General features: G+C 42.2%; 1 protein-coding gene across 3 annotated transcripts in view; it reads left to right on the forward strand.

Moving 5' to 3' along the window:
- LOC110515557 (elongation factor-like GTPase 1) overlaps positions 1-26,344 on the forward strand; it is a 96,047-nt gene that overhangs the window by 13,440 nt on the left and 56,263 nt on the right. For all 3 annotated transcript variants that reach the window (XM_036963198.1, XM_036963197.1, XM_036963199.1), the window contains exons 13-15: positions 12,375-12,532; positions 12,726-12,901; positions 13,414-13,552. In XM_036963198.1, coding sequence (XP_036819093.1) covers positions 12,375-12,532; positions 12,726-12,901; positions 13,414-13,552 — 473 coding nt within the window. The remainder of the gene's footprint in view (positions 1-12,374; positions 12,533-12,725; positions 12,902-13,413; positions 13,553-26,344) is intronic.

Consider the following 26,344-nt stretch of genomic DNA (forward strand, 5'->3'; position numbering starts at 1 on the left):
TTTTTTTTATAATATAACCGAAACCCAACCATCCTAAAAAAAAAAAGCACTACTGTTCAGATATATGGGTTAAATGGGATAGTCGCCTGAAATCTGGACACTGACTAGGTCTGTAGCCTAATTATGTACTCCTACCGAAATGAAGTATTTCTTGCAGTAAAATGATTTACCAAATGTACATTTTGACTCGGGAACAGGAGTGGAGAAATTTGATTTATTTATTTATGCATTCTTGAGAGAATGAATGTGCGGTTAGGGACCGTATGTAAAGGTGCTATCTTTATCAGCATCATAAAAGCAGATAGTATTTCAACCACATAAAATATGCATCTAAGCTGAACTGAAATCCTATCATAAACAGCTTTTAATTCCCTTAAAACCGGTCAAACTGACGTCATTTGGAGATTTTGCACTGAAAATCTCCCCGGTCCCTAAATGTCTTTGCTGCCCGAGAGAAAGAACTTTACTGACGTCAACTAGATTGAGGCATTCATTCTATTGATTCATTACATTCGTTTGGTGAGCAAGGGTTTATTTAGTTTAATTAACTGGGTCGTTCGAGCCCTGAGTGCTGATTGTCTAACAGCCCTGGTATATCAGAACGTATGACAAAACATGCATTTTTACTGCCCTAATTACGTTGGTAACCACTTTATAATAGCAATAAGGCACCTTGGGGGTTTGTGGTATATGGCTAATGTATATAGCTAGTATACCACGGCTAAGCACTGTTTCCAGGCACTCCGCAATGCTTGTGCTTAAGAACAGCCCTTAGCCGTGGTATATCGGCCATATACCACACCCCCCCATACCTGGTATAATCCTGTCGGTATTACTCCCTGTTCTCTATCTAACCTGGTTTGAGCCTGTCGGTATTACTCCCTGTTCTCTATCTGACCTGGTATGATCCTGTCGGTATTACTCCCTGTTCTCCATCTGACCTGGTATGATCCTGTCGGTATTACTCCCTGTTCTCTATCTGACCTGGTATGATCCTGTCGGTATTACTCCCTGTTCTCTATCTGACCTGGTATGATCCTCAGTGTCTGTATGCCTTAGGTCTGTGGAGTAGAAAGAAACCCCCTTGGCAGGCAGACCTCATCTCTCCTCTCAATTCAATTCAATTCAAGGTGCTTTATTGCCATGGGAAACATGTTAACATTGCCAAAGCAAGTGAAGTAGATATTATACAAAAGTGTAATAAACAATAAAAATGAACAGTAAACATTACACTCACAGAAGTTCCAAAAGTATAAAGACATTACAACGGTCATATTATGTATATATACAGTGTTGAAACAATGTGCAAATGGTTAAAGTACAAAAGGGAAAATAAATAAACATAAATAAGTGTTGTATTTACAATGGTGTTTGTGCTTCACTGGTTGCCCTTTTCAAATTCTTCGTGGATCTGTGTAATCTGAGGGAAATATGTGCCTCTAATCTGGTCATACATTTCAAATCAAATCAAATTTTTATTTGTCACATGCACATGGTTAGCAGATGTTAATGTGAGTGTAGTGAAATGCTTGTGCTTCTAGTTCTGACAATGCAGTGATAACCAACGAGTAATCTAACCTAACAATTCCACAACTACCTTATACACACAAGTGTAAAGGGATGAAGAATATGTACATACAAATAATGAATGAGTGATGGTACAAAACGACATAGGCAAGATGCAGTAGATGGTATCGAGTACAGTATATACATATGAGATGAGTAATGTAGGGTATGTAAACATTACATTAAGTGGCATTGTTTAAAGTGGCTAGTGATACATGTATTACATAAAGATGGCAAGATGCAGTAGATGGTATCGAGTACAGTATATACATATGAGATGAGTAATGTAGGGTATGTAAACATTACATTAAGTGGCATTGTTTAAAGTGGCTAGTGATACATGTATTACATAAAGATGGCAAGATGCAGTAGATGGTATCGAGTACAGTATATACATATGAGATGAGTAATGTAGGGTATGTAAACATTACATTAAGTGGCATTGTTTAAAGTGGCTAGTGATACATTTTTTTACATAAATTCCGTTATTAAAGTGGCTGGAGTTGAGTCAGTATGTTGACAGCAGCCACCCAATGTTAGTGATGGCTGTTTAACAGTCTGATTGATGGCCTTGAGATAGAAGCTGTTTTTTAGTCTCTCGATCCCAGCTTTGATGCACTTGCACTGACCTCGCCTTCTGGATGATAGTGGGGTGAACAGGCAGTAGCTCGGGTGGTTGTTGTCCTTGATGATCTTTATGGCCTTCCTGTGACATCGGGTGGTGTAGGTGTCCTGGAGGGCAGGTAGTTTGCCCCCGGTGATGCGTTGTGCAGACCTCACTACCTTCTGGAGAGCCTTACGGTTGTGGGCGGTGATACAGACCGATAGGATGCTCTCGATTGTGCATCTGTAAAAGTTTGTCAGGGTTTTGGGTGCCAAGCCAAATTTCTTCAGTCTCCTGAGGTTGAACAGGCGCTACTGCGCCTTCTTCACCACGCTGTCTGTGTGGGTGGACCAATTCAGTTTGTCCGTGATGTGTACGGCGAGGAACTTAAATGTACTACCCTCTCCGCTACTGTCCCGTCGATGTGGATGGGGTGTTGCTCCCTCCACTATTTCCTGAAGTCCACGATCATCTCCTTTTGTTTTATTGACGTTGAGTGTAAGGTTATTTTCCTGACACCCCACTCCGAGGGCCCTCACCTCCTCCCTGTTGGCCGTATCGTCGTTGTTGGTATTCGAGCCTACCACTGTAGTGTCGTCCGCAAACTTGATGATTGAGTTGGAGGCGTGCATGGCCACGCAGTCATGGGTGAACAGGGAGTACAGGAGAGGGCTCAGAATGCACCCTTGTGGGGCCCTAGTGTTGAGGATCAGTGGGGTGGAGATGTTGTTACCTACCCTCACCACCTGGGGGCGGCCCGTCAGGAAGTCTAGTACCCAGTTGCACAGGGCGGGGTCGAGACCCAGGGTCTCGAGCTTGATGACGAGTTTGGAGGGTACTATGGTGTTTAATGCTGAGCTGTAATCAATGAACAGCATTCTCACGTAGGTATTCCTCTTGTCCAGATGGGTTAGGGCAGTGTGGTTGCGATTGCGTCGTCTGTGGACCTATTGGGGCGGTAAGCAAATTGGAGTGGGTCTAGGCTGTCAGGTAGGGTGGAGTTGATATGGTCCTTGACTAGTCTCTCAAAGCACGACATGATGACAGAAGTGAGTGCTACGGTTGGTAGTTGTTTAGCTCAGTTACCTTAGCTTTCTTGGGAACAGGAACAATGTCAGCCATATTGAATATGTCCGTAAACACACCAGCCAGCTGGTCTGCGCATGCTCTGAGGACGCGGCTGGGGATGCCGTCTGGGCCTGCAGCCTTGCGAGGGTTAACACGTTTAAATGTTTTACTCGCGTCGGCTGCAGTGAAGGAGAGCCCGCAGGTTTTGATAGCGGGCGGTGTCAGTGGCACTCTATTGTCCTCAAAGCGAGCAAAGAAGTTGTTTAGTCTGTCTGGGTTTTCTTTTTGTAATCCGTGATTGACTGTAGACCCTGCCACATACCTCTTGTGTCTGAGCCGTTGAATTGTGACTCTACTTTGTCTCTATATTGACGCTTAGCTTGTTTGATTGCCTTGCGGGGGGAATAGCTACACTGTTTGTATTCAGTCATGTTTCCGGTCACCTTGCCCTGATTAAAAGCAGTGATTTGCGCTTTCAGTTTTGCTCGAATGCTGCCATCAATCCAGTTTCTGGTTTGGGAATTTTGTAATAGTTGCTGTGGGTACAACATCGCCGATGCACTTGCTAATAAACTCGCTCACCGAATCAGCATATTCTTCAATGTTGTTGTTTGACGCAATGCGGAACATATCCCAGTCCACGTGATCGAAGCAATCTTGAAGCCTGGAATCAGATTGGTCGGACCAGCGTTGAACAGACCTGAGCGCGGGAGCTTCCTGTTTTAGTCTGTCTATGGGCAGGGAGCAACAAAATGGAGTTGTGCTCAGCTTTTCCGAAAGGAGGGCGGGTGAGGGCCTTATATGCGTCGCGGAAGTTAGAATAACAATGATCCAGGGTTTTACCAGCCCTGGTAGCACAATCGATATGCTGATAGAATTTAGGGAGTCTTGTTTTCATATTAGACTTGTTAAAATCCCCAGCTACAATGAATGTAGCCTCAGGATATGTGGTTTCCAGTTTACATAGAGTCAAATGAAGATCGTTCAGGTCCATCGATGTGTCTGTTTGGGGGGGAATATATGTGGCTGTGATTATAATCGAAGAGAATTCTCTTGGTAGATAATGCGGTCAACATTTGATTGTGAGGAATTCTAAATCAGGTGAACAGAAGGACTTGAGCAGGAGGTTAGGAAGTGCAGCTCAGTTTCCACCTCATTTTTTGGGCAGTGTGCACATAGCCTGTCTTCTCTTGAGAGCCAGGTCTGCCTACGACGGCCTTTCTCAATAGCAGGGCTATGCTCACTGAGTCTGTACATAGCATTCCTTAAGTTTGGGACAGTCACAGTGGTCAGGTATTCTGCCACTGTGTACTCTCTGTTTAGGGCCGAATAGCATTCTAGTTTGCTCAGTTTTTTTGTTAATTCTTTCCAATGTGTCAAGTAATTATTTGTTTATTTCTCATGATTTGGTTGGGTCTAATTGTGTTGCTGATTTGGGGCTCTGTGGGGTGTGTTTGTGAACATAGGACCAGCTTGCTTAGGGGACTCTTCTCCAGGTTCATTTCCCTGTAGGTTATGGAATGTTTGGGACTCACTTCCTTTTAGGTGGTTGTAGAATTTAATGGCTCTTTTCTAGATTTTGATAATTAGCGGTTATCGGCCTTCTTCTGCTCTGCATGTATTATTTGGTGTTTTACATTGTACACAGAGAATATTTTTGCTCTCCCTATTCACTTAACCCCCACAGGTTGCTCTCTTTGTCACTCACTCACTCACTCACTCACTCACTCACTCACTTCCTCCTCTCCTCTATCACGGTATCAACCTGTAATGGCTGATTCTACCATTACACTGAGAGAAAGGGGGAGAGAGAGAGACCTAACTAGCCTGTATTAGTTCAGCGAGAGATAGAAAGGAGGGAGAGAGAGAGAGACCTAACTAGCCTGTATTAGTTCAGTGAGAGATAGAAAGGAGGGAGAGAGAGACCTAACTAGCCTGTATTAGTTCAGCGAGAGATAGAAAGGAGGGAGAGAGAGAGACCTAACTAGCCTGTATTAGTTCAGTGAGAGATAGAAAGGGGGAGAGTGAAGGATGTTAGTGAAGATGAAGCATGCCATGTCACACACAGTATGCTACAGTAGAAAAGGCCTGGCCACCATCAGCCTAATGATCCAGCCAGGACCCCTTCCTTCCCCTGATGGCTGCCACCTGCTGCAGTAGCACACACACGCTGCTGGCAGATCCCAGGCCACCCATGGACTAGTTGGGAACAATTACTGTACATACCACAGATTTTCTCTCATTAGATCCATACCTTGTCAGCCCAGACATATCATTGGCCACCCATGGACTAGTAGGACCATTGAAACTACATACCATAGCCTCTCATCTGATTATTATTATTTATTTATTTTATCTATACTGTATCACCTCAGGCATATCTGTGGCTAGCATGGGTCATTGAAGCTGTGCATATCACTTCAGGCGTATCTCTGATCCTATTTTAGCACTCCTACTCTGAGACACTTGCTAAATACAGGCCCAGAGTTGTAACCTGATCAGGAAAACTCCTGGTCCCTAATGTTAAGAACTACAAATACCACAGCATCTGTGTCTTGTTTCTCTTGACACACATTTGGGACAGATCTAGGATCAGCTTCCCCTCTTCCTTTCCTAACCTTATCCATTAGTGTGGGAAACTGACCATAGATTGGCATCTAGGGGAAACTTCATCCTAGACCGTTCATACTGGAACAGTTGAGTTCAGCTCCATTGAGCCAGCCTGACCTAGATCTTTGTGTACATGCTACATAAGTAAAGCTATGCATAATCACGTTCCGTTTACTTCGCTGACTGTTTTGCCATCTCAACGGCTTACAATCTTCCTGGATGTCTTCTAAATAGCAACTTATTCCCTATATAGTGCACTGCTTTTGACCAGAGTCCTATGGGCTAAGATCTGCCTTCTCTGCAAAGGAAAACATACCTTATTCAATGGCCTCTACTATATCTGTGTCCCAAATGGCACCTATTTCCTATGTACAGTACCAGTCAAAGGTTTGGACACACTTACTCATTCAAGGGTTTTTCTTTATTTGTACTAGTTTCTACATTGTAGAATAATGATGAAGACATCAACTATGAAATAACACATGGAATCATGTAGTAAACAAAAAACTGTTAAACAAATCAAAATATATTATATTTTTTAGATTCTTCAAAGTAGCCCCCCTTTGCCTTGATGACAGCTTTACACACTCTTGGCATTCTGTCAACCAGCTTCACCTGAAATGCTTTTCCAACAGTCTTGAAGAGTTCCCACATATACTGATCACTCGTTGCCTGCTTTTCCTTCACTCTGCGGTCCAACTCATCCCATCTCAATTGGGTTGAGGTCGGGTGATTGAGGAGGCCAGGTCATCTGATGCAGCACTCCATCACTTTCCTTCTTGGTCAACAAGCCCTTACACAGCCTGTTTTTTTGGAATGAGTAGGTGTGTCCAAACTTTTAACTGGTATTGTATATAGCGATCTACTTTTGACTGGGGGTGTTTGGTGTGTTGTATACTGGCCAGTGTACAAGACAAATATCAGGTATATTATATGTTTATGAGTAGTCTGTTGCAGATGGTACATGTTTGTGTTTTACATGAATAGCCTTCAATGCAGACACTTTGAACAATTTCCTTTTGGCTGTTTTAGATACTACAGTATGTGTCTATTTCCCTAGACATATGACATTTGAAATGTACAGTGTTGTAACGATGTGAAGATAGTACACAAGGGAAATGAATAAACAGAAATATGGGTTATGTTTACAATGGTGTTTGTTCTTCACTGATTGCCCTTTTCTTGTGGCAACAGGTCACAAATCTTGCTGCTGTGATGGCACGCTGGTATTTTACCCAATAGAAATGTGAGTTTCTCAAAAGTGTATTTGTTTTTGAATTCTTTGTGGGTCTGTAATCTGAGGGAAATATGTCTCTCTAATATGGGCATACATTGGGCAGGAGGTTAGGAAGTGCAACTCAGTTTCCACCTCATTTTATGGGCAGTGTGCACATAGCCTGTCTTCTTGAGAGCCATGTCTGCCTACTGCGGCCTTTCTCAGTAGCAAGGCTATGTTCACTGAGTCTGTACATAGTCAAAGCTTTCCTTCATTTTGTGTCAGTCACAGTGGTCTCTGTCTCTGTTTCTCTTTCTGAATCAGCTTCAGGGGGTTCCTGGCTGACACTCCTACATGCCTCCACAGCTATGGTTATGCTTTGTTACCATGGCACCCACCATCAATTTAGGTCTCAGTAGTAGTTCTGAGACTGCTCGTAGGAGTGAGAGGGCAACCTCTCTGTTTCTACCTCTCTACACCCAGTTCTTTCTCTCTCCCTCTCTCGCCCCTTCCTTTCTGACTCTCTCCATCTGTCTGTGTCCCTCTCTCCACAAACAGTCTTGACCTGGTGTTTTAAATGTCCTCACATCTGATTGGCTGGTGATGTCAGTGGGTTTTATTAATGGCTCTGGGCAGTTGCTCGGCAGAATACACAGACTGGCATGCACACAGCCACACACTAAAACATCCCTCTCTCATTAACAGTATGAGGAACCTAGATGTTCTGTTTCTTTTTATCAAAGCAGCAGTCGTTCTGTATGTTTTAATTATTTAGAAGAGATAGCAAAACATCTATAACAGAACTTGGAAAGAGTTTCATCATGGAACAACAAGACTGTTGAGTTAACAAATGAATCAGTGAACAAAAGAGTGAAACCAATGTGTTCTGTTTTCAAGTCCTGTAGAATCCTGCAAGTGGGACGAAAGCAGAATAAGTTAATCAAGTGAGAATTCTCAAACAAATGTGACCCAAACGTTTTTTGACCTCAGCAACACAATAGCACGTGCAGCAAAGACTAAGAAGCAGAGTCAGACTTCAACCAACCATCCAAAACGTTCCAGTATGGATGAAGGCGTTCCAGCTTCCAGTATGGTATGATGCTGATGAAGACGGTTTCACGAACAGCTTTAGTATCAATATCGTCTCATTTTCCACATATTTAAAACAGATATATATCACACACACACACACACACACACACAACCAGCTTATAACACACTTAAAAGGCTTGTGGTTTTGAGAGAATCCTACTTTAACGTTGAGAAGCTTGCGAAGCCATTACTTTATAACCACTGCAACGGAGGCCAGAGACCACAACGCATGGCTTTCCCATTATTGCCCATGAGCGACTGATTTGACCTCATCAAGAAAAACACGGCAGCTCTGCTGTGGTCGCTTTGTTAAAGAATGTAGCTACGCAGTACGCTTATGAATGCAACGGGTTGGAATTGTTGAACGTGGAGGAAATAAGTGAATCTCGGGTGAAATGGAATATGAGGGGGATGAGCGTGTGTGCAGTGCACGCAGGTATGTGTGTTGTTCGAAAGAGTGTGTGTGTGGGGTGACAAATTGCAGGAGACACACCTCACACTAAAAGCAGAAGTCAGTGGTTAGCAGCGTTCCACAAGTAGTCCTTCAGTACAATACATTGTTCCATTTCTCCCATGTTGCGGTCTTCATGGCAAGCCTGTATTCGTTTAGGCCCGTTTCTGTCTAATTTATACAAAACGTAATCAACCGGCCCCCCCTATAGTCTTTGTGAATCAGCAGAGCTTGTTTTATTGTTTGTTTATGTCCTAAATGGCACCCTATTCCCTGTGGGCCCAGGTCAAAAGTAGTGCACTATATAGGGAGCTGAACTTGTGGTGCCATTTGGGATGGATCCTAAATTATGGGATATTTAAGTGGTCGGTCGTCAGGGAGCTGAACTTGTGTGGATGGACACTACTGTCAATCATGGCTTCCAGCTGTATCAATGTAGTCACTTTGAAGCTCTCTCACACACACACAGACACACACACACACACCACTCACCGCAATGACTCTGCAGTTTGCCATTTCAAACGACACACCCACGTGCCTTGAGTTTGTGGTGGCCAGAGCAATTTTAGAGTAATTGTTATTCCGTTTTTCCAGCTTGGCCCGGAGACACCACCTATGTTGTCATAATTGGTCAAATTTAACCTTTGCATATTTTCCATCGCCGGTAGGTAATTAGAACATAGTTTCTCAGTGAGGGAAGTTAGCAGCACAAATAACCATCATGCGATGACGGGACTTGTTAGGATGAGGTACAAGCCTGACCTCTTGACTCCATGTTGCATCCCAAATGGCACTCTATTGCCTAGTGCACTACTTTTACCAGAGCCCTGGTCCCATACCATTCACACGCTGTCTGGACACACCATGTGGACGGACACACAGTACCAGTCAAAAATTTGGACACCTATTCATTCAAGGGGTTTTCTTTATTTTTACTATTTTCTACATTGTAGAATAATAGTGAAGACATCAAAACTATGAAATAACACATGGAATCATAAAGTAACTAAAAAAGTGTTCAACAAATCAAAATATATAATAATGTCTTAAAGTAATGATGTACTGTCGTTTCTCTTTGCTTATTTGGGCTGTTCTTGACATGGTATGGACTTGGTCTTTTACCAAATAGGATATCTTCTGTATACCACCCCTACCTTGTCACAACACAACAGATTGTCTCACGCATTAAGAAGGAAATCAATTACAATGAACTTTTAACAAGGTGCACCTGTTAATTGAAATGCATTCCAGGTGACTACCTCATGAAGCTGGTTGAGAGAATGCCAAGAGTATGCAAAGCTGTCAAGGCAAAGGGATTTGTCAAGCACTTTTTTTTGTTTGTTTACTACATGATTCCATATGTGTTATGTCATAGTTTTGATGTCTTTATTATTCTACAATGTAGAAAATAGTAAAAATAAAGAAAATCCCTTGAATGAGTAGGTCTGTCAACTTTTTGACTGGTATTGTATTTTTTACGGACTCTAAAATTGCTCGTGCTGATAGGTATTCATTCATTTCTTTTTTTATGGGGATTGTGGGGATTTTGGGAATTGTGTGTATTGCAAGATATTGCTGCGCTGTTGGAGCTGGAAGCACAAGTATTGCCCTGCACCTGCGATAACATTTGCAAAATTGTGTACACGACCAGTACATTTTGATTTTAAGTAGTGTACCAAATATAGACTAGGGTTCCATTTGGGACACTTACTGTAGCGACAACCACAGGCTGATACTAGATCATTTTATTCCCATTTAATCATTTTAAATCTCAGATTGGATAGCCGTTAAACATAGATTACACCTTTTTTTAAGGAGCATTTTGCTTGGAAACCTGCTCTTTTTAACTTATCTTATGCTCTTTGCGCTGTTTTAACTTCCATTCATTGTTGTGTTCTGTCTGTGTAACTACACAGTGTATTCATAAAGTATTCAGACCCTTCACTTTTTCCACATTTTGTTACGTTACAGCCTTTATTCCCCCCCCCCTCATCAGTCTACACACAATACCACATAATGACAAAGGAAAAACTGTTTTTTAGAAACCTTTGCAAATGTATTTAATATAAAAAACTGAGATCACATTTACATTAGTGTTCAGACACTTTACTCAGTACTTTGTTGAAGCACCTTTGGCAGCGATTACAGCCTTGACTATTCTTGGGTATCACGCTACAAGCTTGTCACACTTGTATTTGGGGAGTGTCTCACATTCTTCTCTGCAGATCCTCTCAAGCTCAGGTTGTATGGGGAGCGTCGCTGCACAGATATTTTCAGATCTCTCCAGAGATATTTGATAGGGTTCAAGTCCGGGCTCTGACTGGGTCACTCAAGGACATTCAGAGAATTCTCCTGAAGCCACTCCTGTGTTGTCTTGGTTGTGTGCTTAGGGTCCTTGTCCTGTTGGATGGTGAACCTTCGCCCCAGAGGTCCTGAGCAATCTGGAGCATGTTAGCATCTATGATCTTTCTGTACTTTGCTCTATTCATCTTTCCCTCGATCCTGACTAGTCTCCCTGCCCCTGAAAAACATCCCCACACCATGATGCTGCCACCACCATGCTTCACCGTAGGGATGGTTCCATGTTTCCTCCAGACGTGATGCTTGGCCTTTAGGCCAAAGAGTTTAGTCTTGGTTTCAGAGAATCTTGTTCAGTCTTGGACCAGAAAATCTTGTTTGTCATGGTATGAGAGTCATGCTGTCATGTGTCTTTTACTGAGGAATGGCTTCCGTCTGGCCACTGTACCATAAAGGTTAGTGGAGTGCTGCAGAGATGGTTGTCCTTCTGGAAGGTTCTTCCATCACCACAGAGGAACTCTGGAGTGCTGTAAGTGTGACTATTGGGTTCTTGGTCACCTCCCTGACCAAGGCCCTTCTCTGCTCTTCTCTCAGAGCGGGCAGCTCTGGGAAGAGTCTTGGTGATTCCAAACTTCTTCTATTTAAGCATGATTGAGGCCACTGTGTTCAAAAATGTGTGTGTACCCTTCCCCAGTTCTGTGCCTCGACACAATCCTGTCTCGGAGCTCGACAGACAATTCATTCGACCTCATGGCCTGGTTTTTGCTCTGACTTGCACTGTCAACTGTGAGACCTTATATAGACAGGTGTGTGCCTTTCCAAATCATGTCCAATCAATTGAATTTACCACAGGTGGACTCCAAGTTGTAGAAACATCTCTAGGATGATCAGTGGAAACAGGATGCAACTGAGCTCAATTTCGAGTCTCATAGCAAAGGGTCTGAATACTAATGTAAATAAGGTATTTCTGCTTTTTATTTTTAAAACATTTGCAAATATTTGTACAAACCTTTTTTCGCTTTATCATTATGGGGTATTTTGTGTAGATTTGATGAGGGGGAAAATCATTAAATCCATTTTAGAGTAAGGCTGTAATATAACAAAATGTGGAAAAAGTCTAGGGATCTGAATACTTTCTGAAGGCACTGGATGATGGATTCTTGGCCAGGGCTCACTTGGAAAAAGAGATTTAAAAGTTTCAGTGTGACTTCTCTGGTTAAATAAAGGATGAATCAAATGAAACAGAGCGGTGCTAGTTGCTAGGCTATGTTACCCTGCTGGAAAGACTTGGTTTAGTGGGTTGTTACATTTCTGTTTTGATGTGTCATGTCTAATAGAATGTGTATTCATTGGCCCAAACAATGGACAGTGTTCAGTAGGGTACACAATAGCAAAACGTTTTGCAATGGAATATTTTCAAAACATTTTCTACCTACTGAACAGGTGTGTTTGTGTGTGTGCGCACACAGGCCGTTGACCCAGGAGGAGATGGGCCAGCGCAGGGAGCTGGCCAGACAGAGACACACTGAGAGACTGGCAGCCATTCAGCAGACGGAAAGTGGGGAGGGAAATGCCCAATCAGGAAGTACAACACCGGCAACCACTCCTGGTGGAGACAACACCATAGGCAAGTGTCTCTCTCACACACACACACACACACTCACACACACACACACACACACTCTTACCTTGCTAAAACCCCAACCCCTGGCCTCTTTTCCCCTAGTGGTTTGGAAGCTCTGGCCATTTCCAATAACCAATATGTTCATAATGATACCACTGATACCAGTATATGTCTCATTGTCTTCCCTGACATGCAGGTAGTGAGGGTGTCTCAGGCCAGATGCAGGGCCTGCCTCTGAAGGCTAAACCAGAGGAGGAGGAGGAGAAGGAGACGTTCGTAGCCTTCGCCAGAGTCTACAGCGGGGTGGTCCGCAGAGGACAGAAGGTGTTTGTGATGGGGCCCAAGTACGACCCTGCACAAGGCCTGCGCATGGTAAGGATGTACACACTTACAGGCAGGCACACACACACACAGGCATGTGGACACACAGGTACACACACTCTGCAAAGGCACAAAACACATTTCCTGCTCAATTTGCAATATTCACCAGTCAAAACAATAACTGTTCTGAAGATGAAACCAAATGCGCTTTGTTCAAAGAGCAACAATCATACATTTTCTGCGTGTTTGTTTCCATCTCAAGATGTGTATTCCAAGGTTAAAGATAACATTGACTTCTATGATGAGGGCTGTGTTCCTCTGTGGCCTGGGCAACAGTAGTGCGCTATATACTGTAGGGAATAGGGTGCCATTTGAGACAGACAAGTCGTTGTATTATTGTTGCCTCGTCCCTCCTGGCTTCAGTAGCAGTACTACTAACTAACAATTGCTTTTAGAATCCAATATCACACAACCAATGTACTGGATGATTGGCTCTGATGCTCTAGAGATCTAATGTTCTCTCTCTGTTTCTCTCGCTCTATCTCTCTCTCTCTGTCTGTCAGCTCCCAGAGGGCAGTACTAGTGTGAGTGCCTGTCTCCCTCCCGTCCCTCACCTGGCCTGCTGCACCATGGACAGCCTCTACCTGCTGATGGGCAGAGAACTGGAGGAACTAGAAGAGGTGCCATCAGGGAACGTACTGGGTACGTACTCAAACACCTACACCTACTTGAAGTGAATGGTCTTTTGAAAGGTTCATGCATAATAGGATATTAACTTGTTATCCAATGTTATTTTTACTGCACGAATAAAGGTGAAAGTTACATCTTTCAGAGTTCTTTGAAAGGCCCAGTGCCGTCAGACGTGATATTCCTGTGTTTTATATATATATTTCCACACTGAATAATATTGTGAAAATATGGTAATGCGTTAGTGTAAGCGCTGTTTGAAAAGATTTCAGTCTGTTCTGGTGTGATGGATTTTTGGCCTTCCATGGTGACATCACCATGCAATAAATTAATCCAAACCTCTCTGCCAATAAGAGCAAGTTTTCAGTTTTACCCTCCCCACTCATACCATACCCAGACAGTCTTAGCAAAATTCTTGCTTGAGAAATTGCACTTGGCTAAGAAGCTATTTTTTTGTTTGTTTTTTTGACAATTGTTATTGAAAACAATCACAGTCAGGTACTTAATTGTTACCCAGAAATTATTTGAGATTAAAAACGGCTGCATTGGACCTTTTAAAGCTAGAATTCTTAGTTGCTACATACATTTTTTAAAACGGATAAATTAATGATTCTTGAAGAATATAACTTGTACATTTCTCATGATCATGTCGTACCCAATCAGAACCCAAAATATAAGCTTATTTTACTCCAATGTTTGTAAACAATGTGAATGTAAACACTGTACAGTCTCAACATGGTTGAAACTATCATTTTAATACTATTAACGGTCGGTCCTTGCATCCTTAGCTCTGTCTATGAATTTGATTTGAGTGGTTACATTTCTCCAGGCCCATCCCTCAGTTTTGGAAGGTGTAAGTGTAAATGTGTGTGTAAGTGTAAATGTGTGTGTGTGTGTGTGTACGTGATCACTTTGCAGATCTCTACATTCAATTACTGACAGGGAAACTTTTTGCCTTGCCTATACCATTAGGACATTATGAAATAGATGTGCATTAGCCATATTGACTGTACAGCAGCTGTCTAATGCCCTTATCGTGGAGAAGATGATTTATCATGTAGTGGTCCTGTCAGCACCAGACTACACATCCAGTTCATCATGTAGTGGTCCTGTCATTAGCAGACTACACATCCAGTTCATCATGTAGTGGTCCTGTCATTAGCAGACTACACATCCAGTTCATCATGTAGTGGTCCTGTCATTAGCAGACTACACATCCAGTTCATCATGTAGATGTCCTGTCAGCACCAGACTACACATTCAGTTCATCATGTAGTGGTCCTGTCAGCACCAGACTACACATCCAGTTCATCATGTAGTGGTCCTGTCAGCACCAGACTACACATCCAGTTCATCATGTAGTGGTCCTGTCAGCACCAGACTACACATCCAGTTCATCATGTAGTGGTCCTGTCATCACCAGACTACACATCCAGTTCATCATGTAGATGTCCTGTCAGCACCAGACTACACATTCAGTTCATCATGTAGTGGTCCTGTCAGCACCAGACTACACATCCAGTTCATCATGTAGTGGTCCTGTCATCACCAGACTACACATCCAGTTCATCATGTAGATGTCCTGTCAGCACCAGACTACACATTCAGTTCATCATGTAGTAGTAGTGTCAGCACCAGACTACACATCCAGTTCATCATGTAGTGGTCCTGTCAGCACCAGACTACACATCCAGTTCATCATGTAGTGGTCCCGTCATCACCAGACTACACATCCAGTTCATCATGTAGTTGTCCTGTCATCACCAGACTACACATCCAGTTCATCATGTAGTAGGCCTGTCATCACCAGACTACACATCCAGTTCATCATGTAGTAGGCCTGTCATCACCAGACTACACATCCAGTTCATCATGTAGTAGTCCTGTCATCAGCAGACTATACATCCAGTTCATCATGTAGTGGTCCTATCATCAGCAGACTACACATCCAGTTCATCATGTAGTGGTCCTGTCATCACCAGACTACACATCCAGTTCATCATGTAGTGGTCCTATCATCAGCAGACTACACATCCAGTTCATCATGTAGTGGTCCCGTCATCACCAGACTACACATCCAGTTAATCATGTAGTAGACCTGTCATCAGCAGTCTACACATCCAGTTCATCATGTAGTGGTCCTGTCATCACCAGACTACACATCCAGTTCATCATGTAGATGTCCTGTCAGCACCAGACTACACATTCAGTTCATCATGTAGTAGTAGTGTCAGCACCAGACTACACATCCAGTTCATCATGTAGTGGTCCTGTCATCACCAGACTACACATCCAGTTCATCATGTAGTGGTCCTGTCAGCACCAGACTACACATCCAGTTCATCATGTAGTAGACCTGTCTGCAGTCTACACATCCAGTTCATCATGTAGTGGTCCTGTCATCACCAGACTACACATCCAGTTCATCATGTAGTGGTCCTATCATCACCAGACTACACATCCAGTTCATCATGTAGTAGACCTGTCATCAGCAGTCTACACATCCAGTCCATCATGTAGTGGTCCTGTCATCAGCAGACTACACATCCAGTTCATCATGTAGTGGTCCTGTCATCACCAGACTACACATCCAGTTCATCATGTAGTGGTCCTGTCATCACCAGACTACACATCCAGTTCATCATGTAGTGGTCCTGTCATTAGCAGACTACACATCCAGTTCATCATCAAGACAGGAAAGACAGGGTCCTGAAAAGTTTTTTGTTTGTTACTGAGTTTAGTACACTACCGTTGGCCACCATTGGTGAAGAGTAGTGCACTATGTTGGGAATAGGGTACCTTTTCAGTACGCTACCCTAAGGCTCCGCTGATTGCTGCTAGTATGAAGCTATCATCATGTTGCCGGTCATTACAAGCCTATAAAGAGCAATGGGAGATTTATTTTGTCTGATGAAGAGCCACCATGAGTCCCAAATAGTACCCGATCTCTTGTTTTCTGCATTGCTTTTGACTGGGCCCATAGAGCTCTGGTCAAAGCAGTGCACTATATAGGTAATAGGGATATTGGACTATGCATTATCATCCAGTTTAATCTGCTTAGATAATGGACGCTATCGAGATCTGACAATTCAATAATGTTTCTACAAATGCATTGTTTTGTTATGCATCTTAATGTCTGATCAGCTTTTCCTGACCAAGATGGACCATTTTCTATCATACCAATGTCCATTCTAGTGTTTTATATGTAATTGTAAACTGGGCGGTTCAAGCCCTGAATGCTGATTTGGCTGACTGCCGTGGTATATCAGACAGTATACCACCGGTATGACAACATTTTATTTTTACTGCTCTAATTACATTGGTAACCAGTTTATAATAGCAATAAGGCATCTCAGGGGTTTGTGATATATGGCAGATACCCCCATGGCTAAGGGCTGTATCCAGGCACTCCGCGTTGCGTCATGCTTAAGAACAGCCCTTAGCCATGATACATTGGCCATATACCACACCCCCTCGTGCCTTATTGCTTAATTCTATGATGGACACTATTTTCTTGGATATGGTGAAAATAAAGGATCCTTCATTGTAGTATTGTGAGTAATACTGTTTAGTGTATAGAAAATCTAGCCAAGTAACTGATTATAATAGGACAGTTATCCATGTGGAAAAACACACACACAACACAACACACAGGACACACACAGAGTTGGCCATGTGGGAACCATCATGTCCTCTCCTGGTAGTTGAGTGTGGGCGAGGGGAAGAAACCGTTGAAACGTCAGTGTGTAAACTCAGCCAGACTGTGGTCGCGTGCACACACACACACACACACACACACACACACACAGGCTGTGGTCCTGATTAGAGCCTCCTTATTCTCTGACGGGTGGAAGAGTTCGCTGGAGAGGGGAAAGGACACACACCAGCTTGCCTGCATCTGATATCGGCGACTAATAATCCCCACCTCATGACGAGACACACATAGCACGACCACATGACAAAGCAAGCTCTGTGTGTGAGAGACCCACTCAAAGATATCTCCCCTAAACAAGAATCAGACCTATACCACCCGGGTAGAAATCACTACATCACACACACACACACACACACAAAGGGAAAGTAGCGTGCTGTAGAGCCATTGTGCGGAGCTCTCTCCTCTGTTTCCTTCCAGCTGTTAGAGAAAACTGATTCAGGAAATGAAGACCTCCATCACTGTTTAACTATGACATTATAGTCCACACACCACACCCATTGCTGATATTATTTGACCGTAAGTGAGCTTTTATGTTCTGAGAACGTCTCCCTTTATGTCGATGCCATTTCAGAGATCAACGAGCAGAAAACTGCCTCTCTGATTCCTCTTTGATTTATATCGTGCCCTATTTATTGTGATAAATATATACAGTGGGCTCCAAAATTACTGGCAATGCACAAATAATACTTAAAAAAATATAAACAATACAATTATAGAGAGAAACTCAAAACACCAACGTGAGAAATACTGTACTTTATTAATGTTTCAATGGAACCAACCAAAATCATTCAATTATTTAATACAAAATAAATGTAACCAAAATCAAGGTTTCATAATAATTGGCACTCCTCATTTAGTACTTAGTGCAACCACCTCTGGCAAGAATAACAGCATGGAGTCTTTTCCTGTAATGTTTGACAAGGTTAAGGAACACATTTGGAGGGATTTTGGACCATTCCTCTATGCAGATCCTTTCAAGATCCTTCACATTCTTGGGTTTGCGCTTATCAACTGCCCTCTTGCAATCAGCCCACAGGTTTTCGATTGGATTGAGGTCCAGCGACTGAGATGGTCATGGCAGAACATTGATTTTGTTGTCACAGAACCATTTCTGTGTGGATCTTGAGGTATGTTTCGGGTCATTGTCTTGTTGGAAAGTCCACCTACGGCCAAGTCCCTGCCTTCTGGCAGAGGCAACCAGATTGTCAGCCACAATTGCGTGATACTTGGTAGAATTCATTATGCCATCAATCTTAACCAGTGCCCCTGGACCTCTGGAATTTAACAGACCCAAAACATCACTGACCCCCCTCCATATTTCATCATGGGTATGAGGTGCCTCTCCTTGAATGCATCTCTGTTTCGACGCCAAACATGCCGATGCTGTATCTGACCAAAACGTTCAATTTTGGTCTCATCTGACCAGAGCACATTTAAATGATGTTTGGCAAACTCCAAGCACTTGCGTCTGTGTCTTGAGGTCAGAAAGGGCTTTCTTCTGGCAACCCTTCCAAAGAGCCTGTGGATGTGGACCCCAAGACACCACCAAGGCCTACAATTCTTGGAAAATTGCAGAAAATGATGTCATGGCTTTAGAAGCTTCTGATAGGCTAATTGACATAATTTGAGTCAATTGGAGGTTGTTTACATACACCTTAGCCAAATACATTTAAACTCAGTTTTTCACAATTCCTGACATTTAATCCTAGTGAAAATTCCCTGTTTTAGGCCAGTTAGGATCACCACTTTATTTTAAGAATGTGAAATGTCAGAAAAATAGTAGAGAGTGATTGATTTATTTCAGCTTTTATTTCTTTCATCACATTCCCAGTGGGTCAGAAGTTTACATACACTCAATTAGTATGTAGTAGCATTGCCTTTAAATTGTTTAACTTGGGTCAAATGTTGGGGGGGGGGGGGGGGGGGGGAGAGCGAGAAAGGCCCATTCTTCCTGACAGAGCTGGTGTAACTGAGTCAGGTTTGTAGGCCTCCTTGCTCGCACACGCGTTTTCAGTTCTGCCCGCAAATTGTCTATAAGATTGAGGTCAGGGCTTTGTGATGGCCACTCCAATACCTTGACTTTGTTGTCCTTAAGCCATTTTGCCACAACTTTGGAAGTATGCTTGGGGTCATTGTCCACCTGGAAGACCCATTTGTGACCAAGCTTTAACTTCCTGACTGATGTCTTGAGTTGTTGCTTCAGTATATCCACATAATTTCCCTTCCTCATGATGCCATCTATTTTGTGAAGTGCACCAGTCCCTCCTGCATCAAAGCTCTCCCATAACATGATGCTGCCACCCTGTGCTTCACGGTTTGGATGGTGTTCTTCGGCTTGCAAGCCTCCCCCTTTTTCCTCCAAACATAATGATGGTCATTATGGCCAAACAGTTCTATTTTTGTTTCATCAGACCAGAGGACATTTCTCCAAAATGTACGATCTTTGTCCCCATGTGCAGTTGCAAACCATAGTCTGGCTTTTTTATTGCGGTTTTGGAGCAGTTGCTTCCTTGCTGAGCGGCCTTTCAGGTTATGTCGATATAGGGCTCTTTTTACTGTGGATATAGATATTTTTGTACCTGTTTCCTCCAGCATCTTCACAAGGTCCTTTGCTGTTGTTCAGGGATTGATTTGCACTTTTCGCACCAAAGTACGTTCATCTCTAGGAGACAGAACCCGTCTCCTTCCTGAGCGGTATGCGTGGTCCTGTGGTGTTTATACTTGCGTACTATTGTTTGTACAGATGAACCTTCATGCATTTGGAAATTGCTCCCAAGGATGAACCAGACTTGTGGAGGTCTTGGCTGATTTATTTTGATTTTGATGTCAAGCAAAGAGGCACTGAGTTTGAAGGTAGGCCTTGAAATACATCCAAAGGTACACCTCCAATTGACTGAAATTATGTCAATTAGCCTATCAGAAGCTTCTAAAGCCATGACATCATTTTCTGGAATTTTCCAAGCTGTTTGAAGGCACAGTCAACTTAGTGTATGTAAACCTCTGACCCACTGGAATTGTGATAGAGTGAATTATATGTGAAATAATCTGTCTGTAAACAATTGTTGGGAAAATGACTTGTGTCATGCACAAAGTAGATGTCCTAACCGACTTGCCAAAACTATAGTTTGTTAACAAGAAATTTGTGGAGTGGTTGAAAAAATAGTTTTTTTTTATGACTCCACACCTAAGTGTATGTAAACTTCCGACTTCAACTGTGAATGTGTGTGTGTGTGTGTGTGTGTATATATATATATATATATATATATATATATATATATATATATATATATATATATATATATATATATATATATATATATATATATATATATATATATATATATATATATATGTATGTGTATATATGTATGTATATATATATATATATATATATATATATATATATATATATATATATATATGTGTATATATGTATGTGTGTGTATATATAGATAGATAGATAGATATCTCATAGCCCATATCCTGGTTATGAATAGCCCATTTCCTAGTTCTGAATAGTCCTTGGAGTGTGACTGACATGGAGATGACCCTGACTTTGCCTCTTCTTGTGGTGGGTGGGCGGGCCTGCTCTCGTCCTATCTGACCGTATGGCTCATCACCGTGCCCACTGAAATACTGCTGAGTTTCCTCCATCGGCCACAAAACATCCTCCTAATCATTCATGCCTCCAGCTGCTTTTTAATATCGTTCACATAGCAAATGGCACCCTATTCCCTACATCAAGACACTCCAACCCTTTTCCTGGAGAGCTACCCTGTAGGTTTTTGCTCCAACCCCAGTTGTAACTAACCTGATTTAAGTTTATCAACCAGCTAGTTATTAGAATCCAGAGGGCTAGATTACAGTTGGATTAGCAGCCAGCATATTATTTCATTACAATCCTCCTCACACTCCTCGATGCAACAGTCTCCCTCCAGACCCATTCATTTAATTTGATTTCTCAGCTTCAAAGACTCAGCCACAGTGCTTTGATCCCCTGCTAGTATTATAGGATTATAGAATAATTCAATTATAAGATCTTATACCAAACATACGCATGTATTCGCTCACATCATCAATGTGATTTCTGGCTCATGAATATTGAAACACTGAGGTGATATTTGAGTGGTAGTAGTAGAAATGCTGATGGACCCCCCCCCCCCCCCCCACAGATTTTAAATGTTTTTTACTTTTATAAATGCTTTAACTTTATGAAGAGTGGATTGTTGTTTTATTCATCACATTTTGGGGGGTGACACTTGTCGTGTCTTTGGCTATGCCGGATTAAGTGATATGACATGCTATTCTCTAAAATAATTTATCCGTAATTAATTTCACCTGATGGAGCTAATCATGTAAATGTAATTAACTAGAGAGTCGGGCACCACAAAATAATATTTATAGAGCTGTTATCCTCCGAATAAACTCTTAAAGACCTAGTAATATTTTACATTAATAGCAGTCAATATTAATCGTCCTCTTAATTCAGTCTCATCTGAAAGTTGTAAATTCTTGGTTATCTGCACGAACCCTGGCTAACAATTTGAATCAGCAATACAAAATTGGGTTTAATTATTTATTTACTAAATACCTAACTAATCACACAGAATTACACATACACATAATTAAATCATAACTTGATTACAAATTACGTCATAAAGGAAAATGTCCCTAGCGGGCAGAACAGATATGACAGCTTGTTACACAAAGAAAATGTTTGAGTGAAAGAGCGGGAAGACTGAGGGACACAGGGAGAAGCTGTGCTATCGTAACTACAGTATCTTATGCATTCTAAATTACCGCCCATTTGGAAAAGGAAAATGCAATAAATATTTACTCTGAGCTGTGCTTCGGTAGGTTGGTGGTAGATGGAAGGCCGTGTTGCCAAACCGAGTCCTTTGAAGAATGTCTCTGGTTGTCAATTGGATACGTTGTAGTAACGTCGTTGGGTGATAGACAGGACACTCTGTCTGTTCCTTCCTTACCCTCGTTGCATCTGCTGTTGATAACTCAACGGCTAGGAGTATCACTTCTGTAGTGAATAAGAGTTCAAAGTTCATACCATTCGCAACCAAAGCTCACGCTGATGTTGGCTTCGTTCTGTAGTTATTATCTGAACCATTCTGACATCGGACCGTCGTCCTACATCCTCGGAACAGGAGGTTATATTGTCGTCAAGGGCTTATATAGGAAGGGAGAGGAGGGCGTGTTTGAAAAGTTTTATAGCCCATGTCCCTTCACAGGGGTGGGCCACTGATTGAGCAGAGCCCTATCTTATAAAAACCCAAATCTCACATTTTAGAAGCTAAAATCACATTTCATCCCATCACGAAAAATGTCATATTCAAACATTTAAATTTAACAACAATTCCATGAGAATCCGATAACTCTGATGTGTAGACTTTCCACTGTATGTCATCTTATCATTGATGTGAATGTCTCAGATGACAACAGAACTGACATCATATTCATTAAGTACCACCGCATATGTTCCATTGGTCGGATTACCAGAATATAGTTAATTTCCCCCCACCTTCTGATGTTCCCAGAATCTCTATGTTAACCAAGGGTTTTGTAAATGTAACCTCAGTAGGATAGAGAGAGGAAAAAGGGGGGAAGAGGTATTTATGACTGTCATAAACCTACCCCCCAGGCCAACGTCATGACACACTGTTTTGATCAAAAGTTTTGATTATTAGATCAAATACTGTAAATAGTTGTATTCATAGTTTGAGGCAACAAGACTTAATATGAAAAATAGATCTCTCTCACAGCTCTCAATAGCCTACATTGAGAACAAGTTGCCTTTCTTTGCTTGTATTTCACCATTGAGCAGTCTTTAGCTTTTTGATCTGTTATATTCTGATTTTTTTAATTGTGCATTTATATTTTAGGAGATATTGAATTCAGTCTTAAACTTTCTTTGTTACCGTAAGTTTATTACCGTCAAGCACATGAACAGTAGATCAGCGACTGCTAGTAGTACATTTAAACAGTCGTTACCAGCTTCACTCTCCACTGCTGTCAATAGAAAACACACATGTATACTTTACTACATTGGACATTTTAGTCATTTAGCAGACGCTCTTATCCAGAGAGACTTACAGGAGCAATTATGTTTAAGTGACTTGCTCAATGGCACGTAGATAGATTTCACCTAGTCAGCTCGGGGATTCGAACCAGCAACCTTTCAGTTACTGGCCCAATGCTCTTAACCACTTGACTACCACCCAGCCTGTACATTTGTCAAAAATAAATAAATAAACCTAGTTGTGGGATAACGCCATGATTACATCGGTGCCAAGTAGAAGATGGCTGGTGCGTTTAATGTTTATCTAGTTAACGCCAATAGTTTGTCGCTCTGGTTAGAGACGTGGCCAGAATCAAACTCAGACACACACAAACTTTCATCACACCACAATGGGACCCAGCTGTATAGAAACCTAACAAAGAAAGAGAGTTTGAAGTCGTCGTCCAAGTAGTTGCTCCACAGGGAAAGAGAAGAGGGAGAAAGCGGCAGTAGAATGAATAAAGCTGATTCAACGCCAGGCAGCTTTAGGAAAACATTTGTCTTGCGTTAGGCCTGAGCCACTCTGCCAGCGGTGAGAGGAGACAACTCAGATCTGTTGAGCAGTAGGGAGGGAGTGCACTGATCTGATCTCAACCACACCACATCACACCAGCGCTCTGACACCATTAACCAGTATAGTCCAGTACACCCCGGTGTGGGCCAGTATAGCCCAGTACAGTCTAGTCCACTGTATAGCCCAGTCCAGTGTATAGCCCAGTACAGTCTAGTCAGTGTATAGCCCAGTATAGTCTAGTACAGTGTATAGTATAGCCCTGTATAGCTCATTATAGACCAGTTCAGTATAGCTCTATATAGACCAGTTGAGTATAGCTCTATATAGACCGGTTCAGTATAGCTCTATATAGACCGGTACACTCTAGTTCAGTGTAGCTCATAGGTCAATAGTTTAGTATGGCTCATTATAGACCAGTACAGTCTAGTTCATTATAGACCGGTACTGTCTAGTTCATTAAAAACCAGTAGTTTATTCTAGGTTAGTATAGCTCATTATAGGTCAGTACAGTCTTTCAGTATAGTTAATTATGAACCAATAGTTTATTCTAGTTTAGTATAGCTCAGTTTAGTATAGCCCCATATACTACCCACCACTGCGACCTGTATGCTCTCGTTGGCTTCATATTTGTTGCCAAACCCACTGGCTCCAGGTCATCTATAAGTCTTTGCTAGGTAAAGCCCCGCCTTATCTCAGCTCACTGGTCACCATAGCAGCACCCACCCGTAGCACGCGCTCCAGCAGGTACAGTGGGGGCAAAAAAGTATTTAGTCAGCCACCAATTGTGCAAGTTCTCCCACTTAAAAAGATGAGAGAGGCCTGTAATTTTCATCATAGGTACATTTTTATGAATTTATTTGTAAATTATGGTGGAAAATAAGTATTTGGTCACCTACAAACAAGCAAGATTTCTGGCTTTCACAGACTTGTAACTTCTTCTTTAAGAGGCTCCTCTGTCCTTCACTCGTTACCTGTATTAATGGCACCTGTTTGAACTTGTTATCAGTATAAAAGACACCTGTCCACAACCTCAAACAGTCACACTCCAAACTCCACTATGGCCAAGACCAAAGAGCTGTCAAAGGACACCAGAAACAAAATTGTAGACCTGCACCAGGCTGGGAAGACTGAATCTGCAATAGGTAAGCAGCTTGGTTTGAAGAAATCAACTGTGGGAGCAATTATTAGGAAATGGAAGACATACAAGATCACTGATAATCACACAAGATCTCACCCCGTGGGGTCAAAATGATCACAAAAATTCCAGAACCGCACGGGGGACCTAGTGAATGACCTGCAGAGAGCTGGGACCAATGTAACAAAGCCTACCATCAGTAACGCACTACGCCGCCAGGGACTCAAATCCTGCAGTGTCAGACGTGTCCCCCTGCTTAAGCCAGTATATGTCCAGGCCCGTCTGAAGTTTGCTAGAGAGCATTTGGATGATCCAGAAGAAAATTGGGAGAATGTCATATGATCAGATGAAACCAAAATATAGCTTTTTGGTAAAAACTCAACTCATCGTGTTTGGAGGACAAAGAATGCTGAGTTGCATCCAAAGAACACCATACCTACTGTGAAGCATGGGGGTGGAAACATCATGCTTTGGGGCTGTTTTTCTGCAAAGTGACCAGGACGACTGATCCGTGTAAAGGAAAGAATGAATGGGGCCATGTATCGTGAGATTTTGAGTGAAAACCTCCTTCCATCAGCAAGGGCATTGAAGATGAAACGTGGCTGGGTCTTTCAGCATGACAATGATCCTAAACACACCGCCCGGGCAACAAAGGAGTGGCTTTGTAAGAAGCATTTCAAGGTCCTGGAGTGGCCTAGCCAGTCTCCAGATCTCAACCCCATAGAAAATCTTTGGAGGGAGTTGAAAGTCCGTGTTGCCCAGCAACAGCCCCAAAACATCACTGCTCTAGAGGAGATCTGCATGGAGGAATGTGCCAAAATACCAGCAACAGTGTGTGAAAACCTTGTGAAGACTAACAGAAGACGTTTGACCTCTGTCATTGCCAACAAAGAGTATATAACAAAGTATTGAGATAAACTTTTGTTATTGACCAAATACTTATTTTCCACCATAATTTGCAAATAAATTCATTAAAAATCCTACAATTAGATTTTCTGGATTTTTTTTCCTCATTTTGTCTGTCATAGTTGAAGTGTACCTATGATGAAATGAAATTACAGGCCTCTCTCATCTTTTTAAGTGGGAGAACTTGCACAATTGGTGGCTGACTAAATACTTTTTTGCCCCACTGTATATTTCAATGGTCACCCCCAAAGCCAATTCCTCCTTTGGCTGCCTTTCCTTCCAGTTCTCTGCTGCCAATGACTAGAACGAATTGCAAAAATCACTGAAGCTGGAGACTTATATCTCCTCACTAACTTTAAACACCAGCTGTCAGAGCAGCTCACAGATCTGTACACAGCCCATCTTTAAATAGCCCATCTGTAAATAGCCCATCCAACTACCTCATCCCCACACTGTTATTTATTTAT

The sequence above is a fragment of the Oncorhynchus mykiss genome, chromosome 26 (assembly GCF_013265735.2).
Source record: "Oncorhynchus mykiss isolate Arlee chromosome 26, USDA_OmykA_1.1, whole genome shotgun sequence".
Taxonomy (NCBI): domain Eukaryota; kingdom Metazoa; phylum Chordata; class Actinopteri; order Salmoniformes; family Salmonidae; genus Oncorhynchus; species Oncorhynchus mykiss.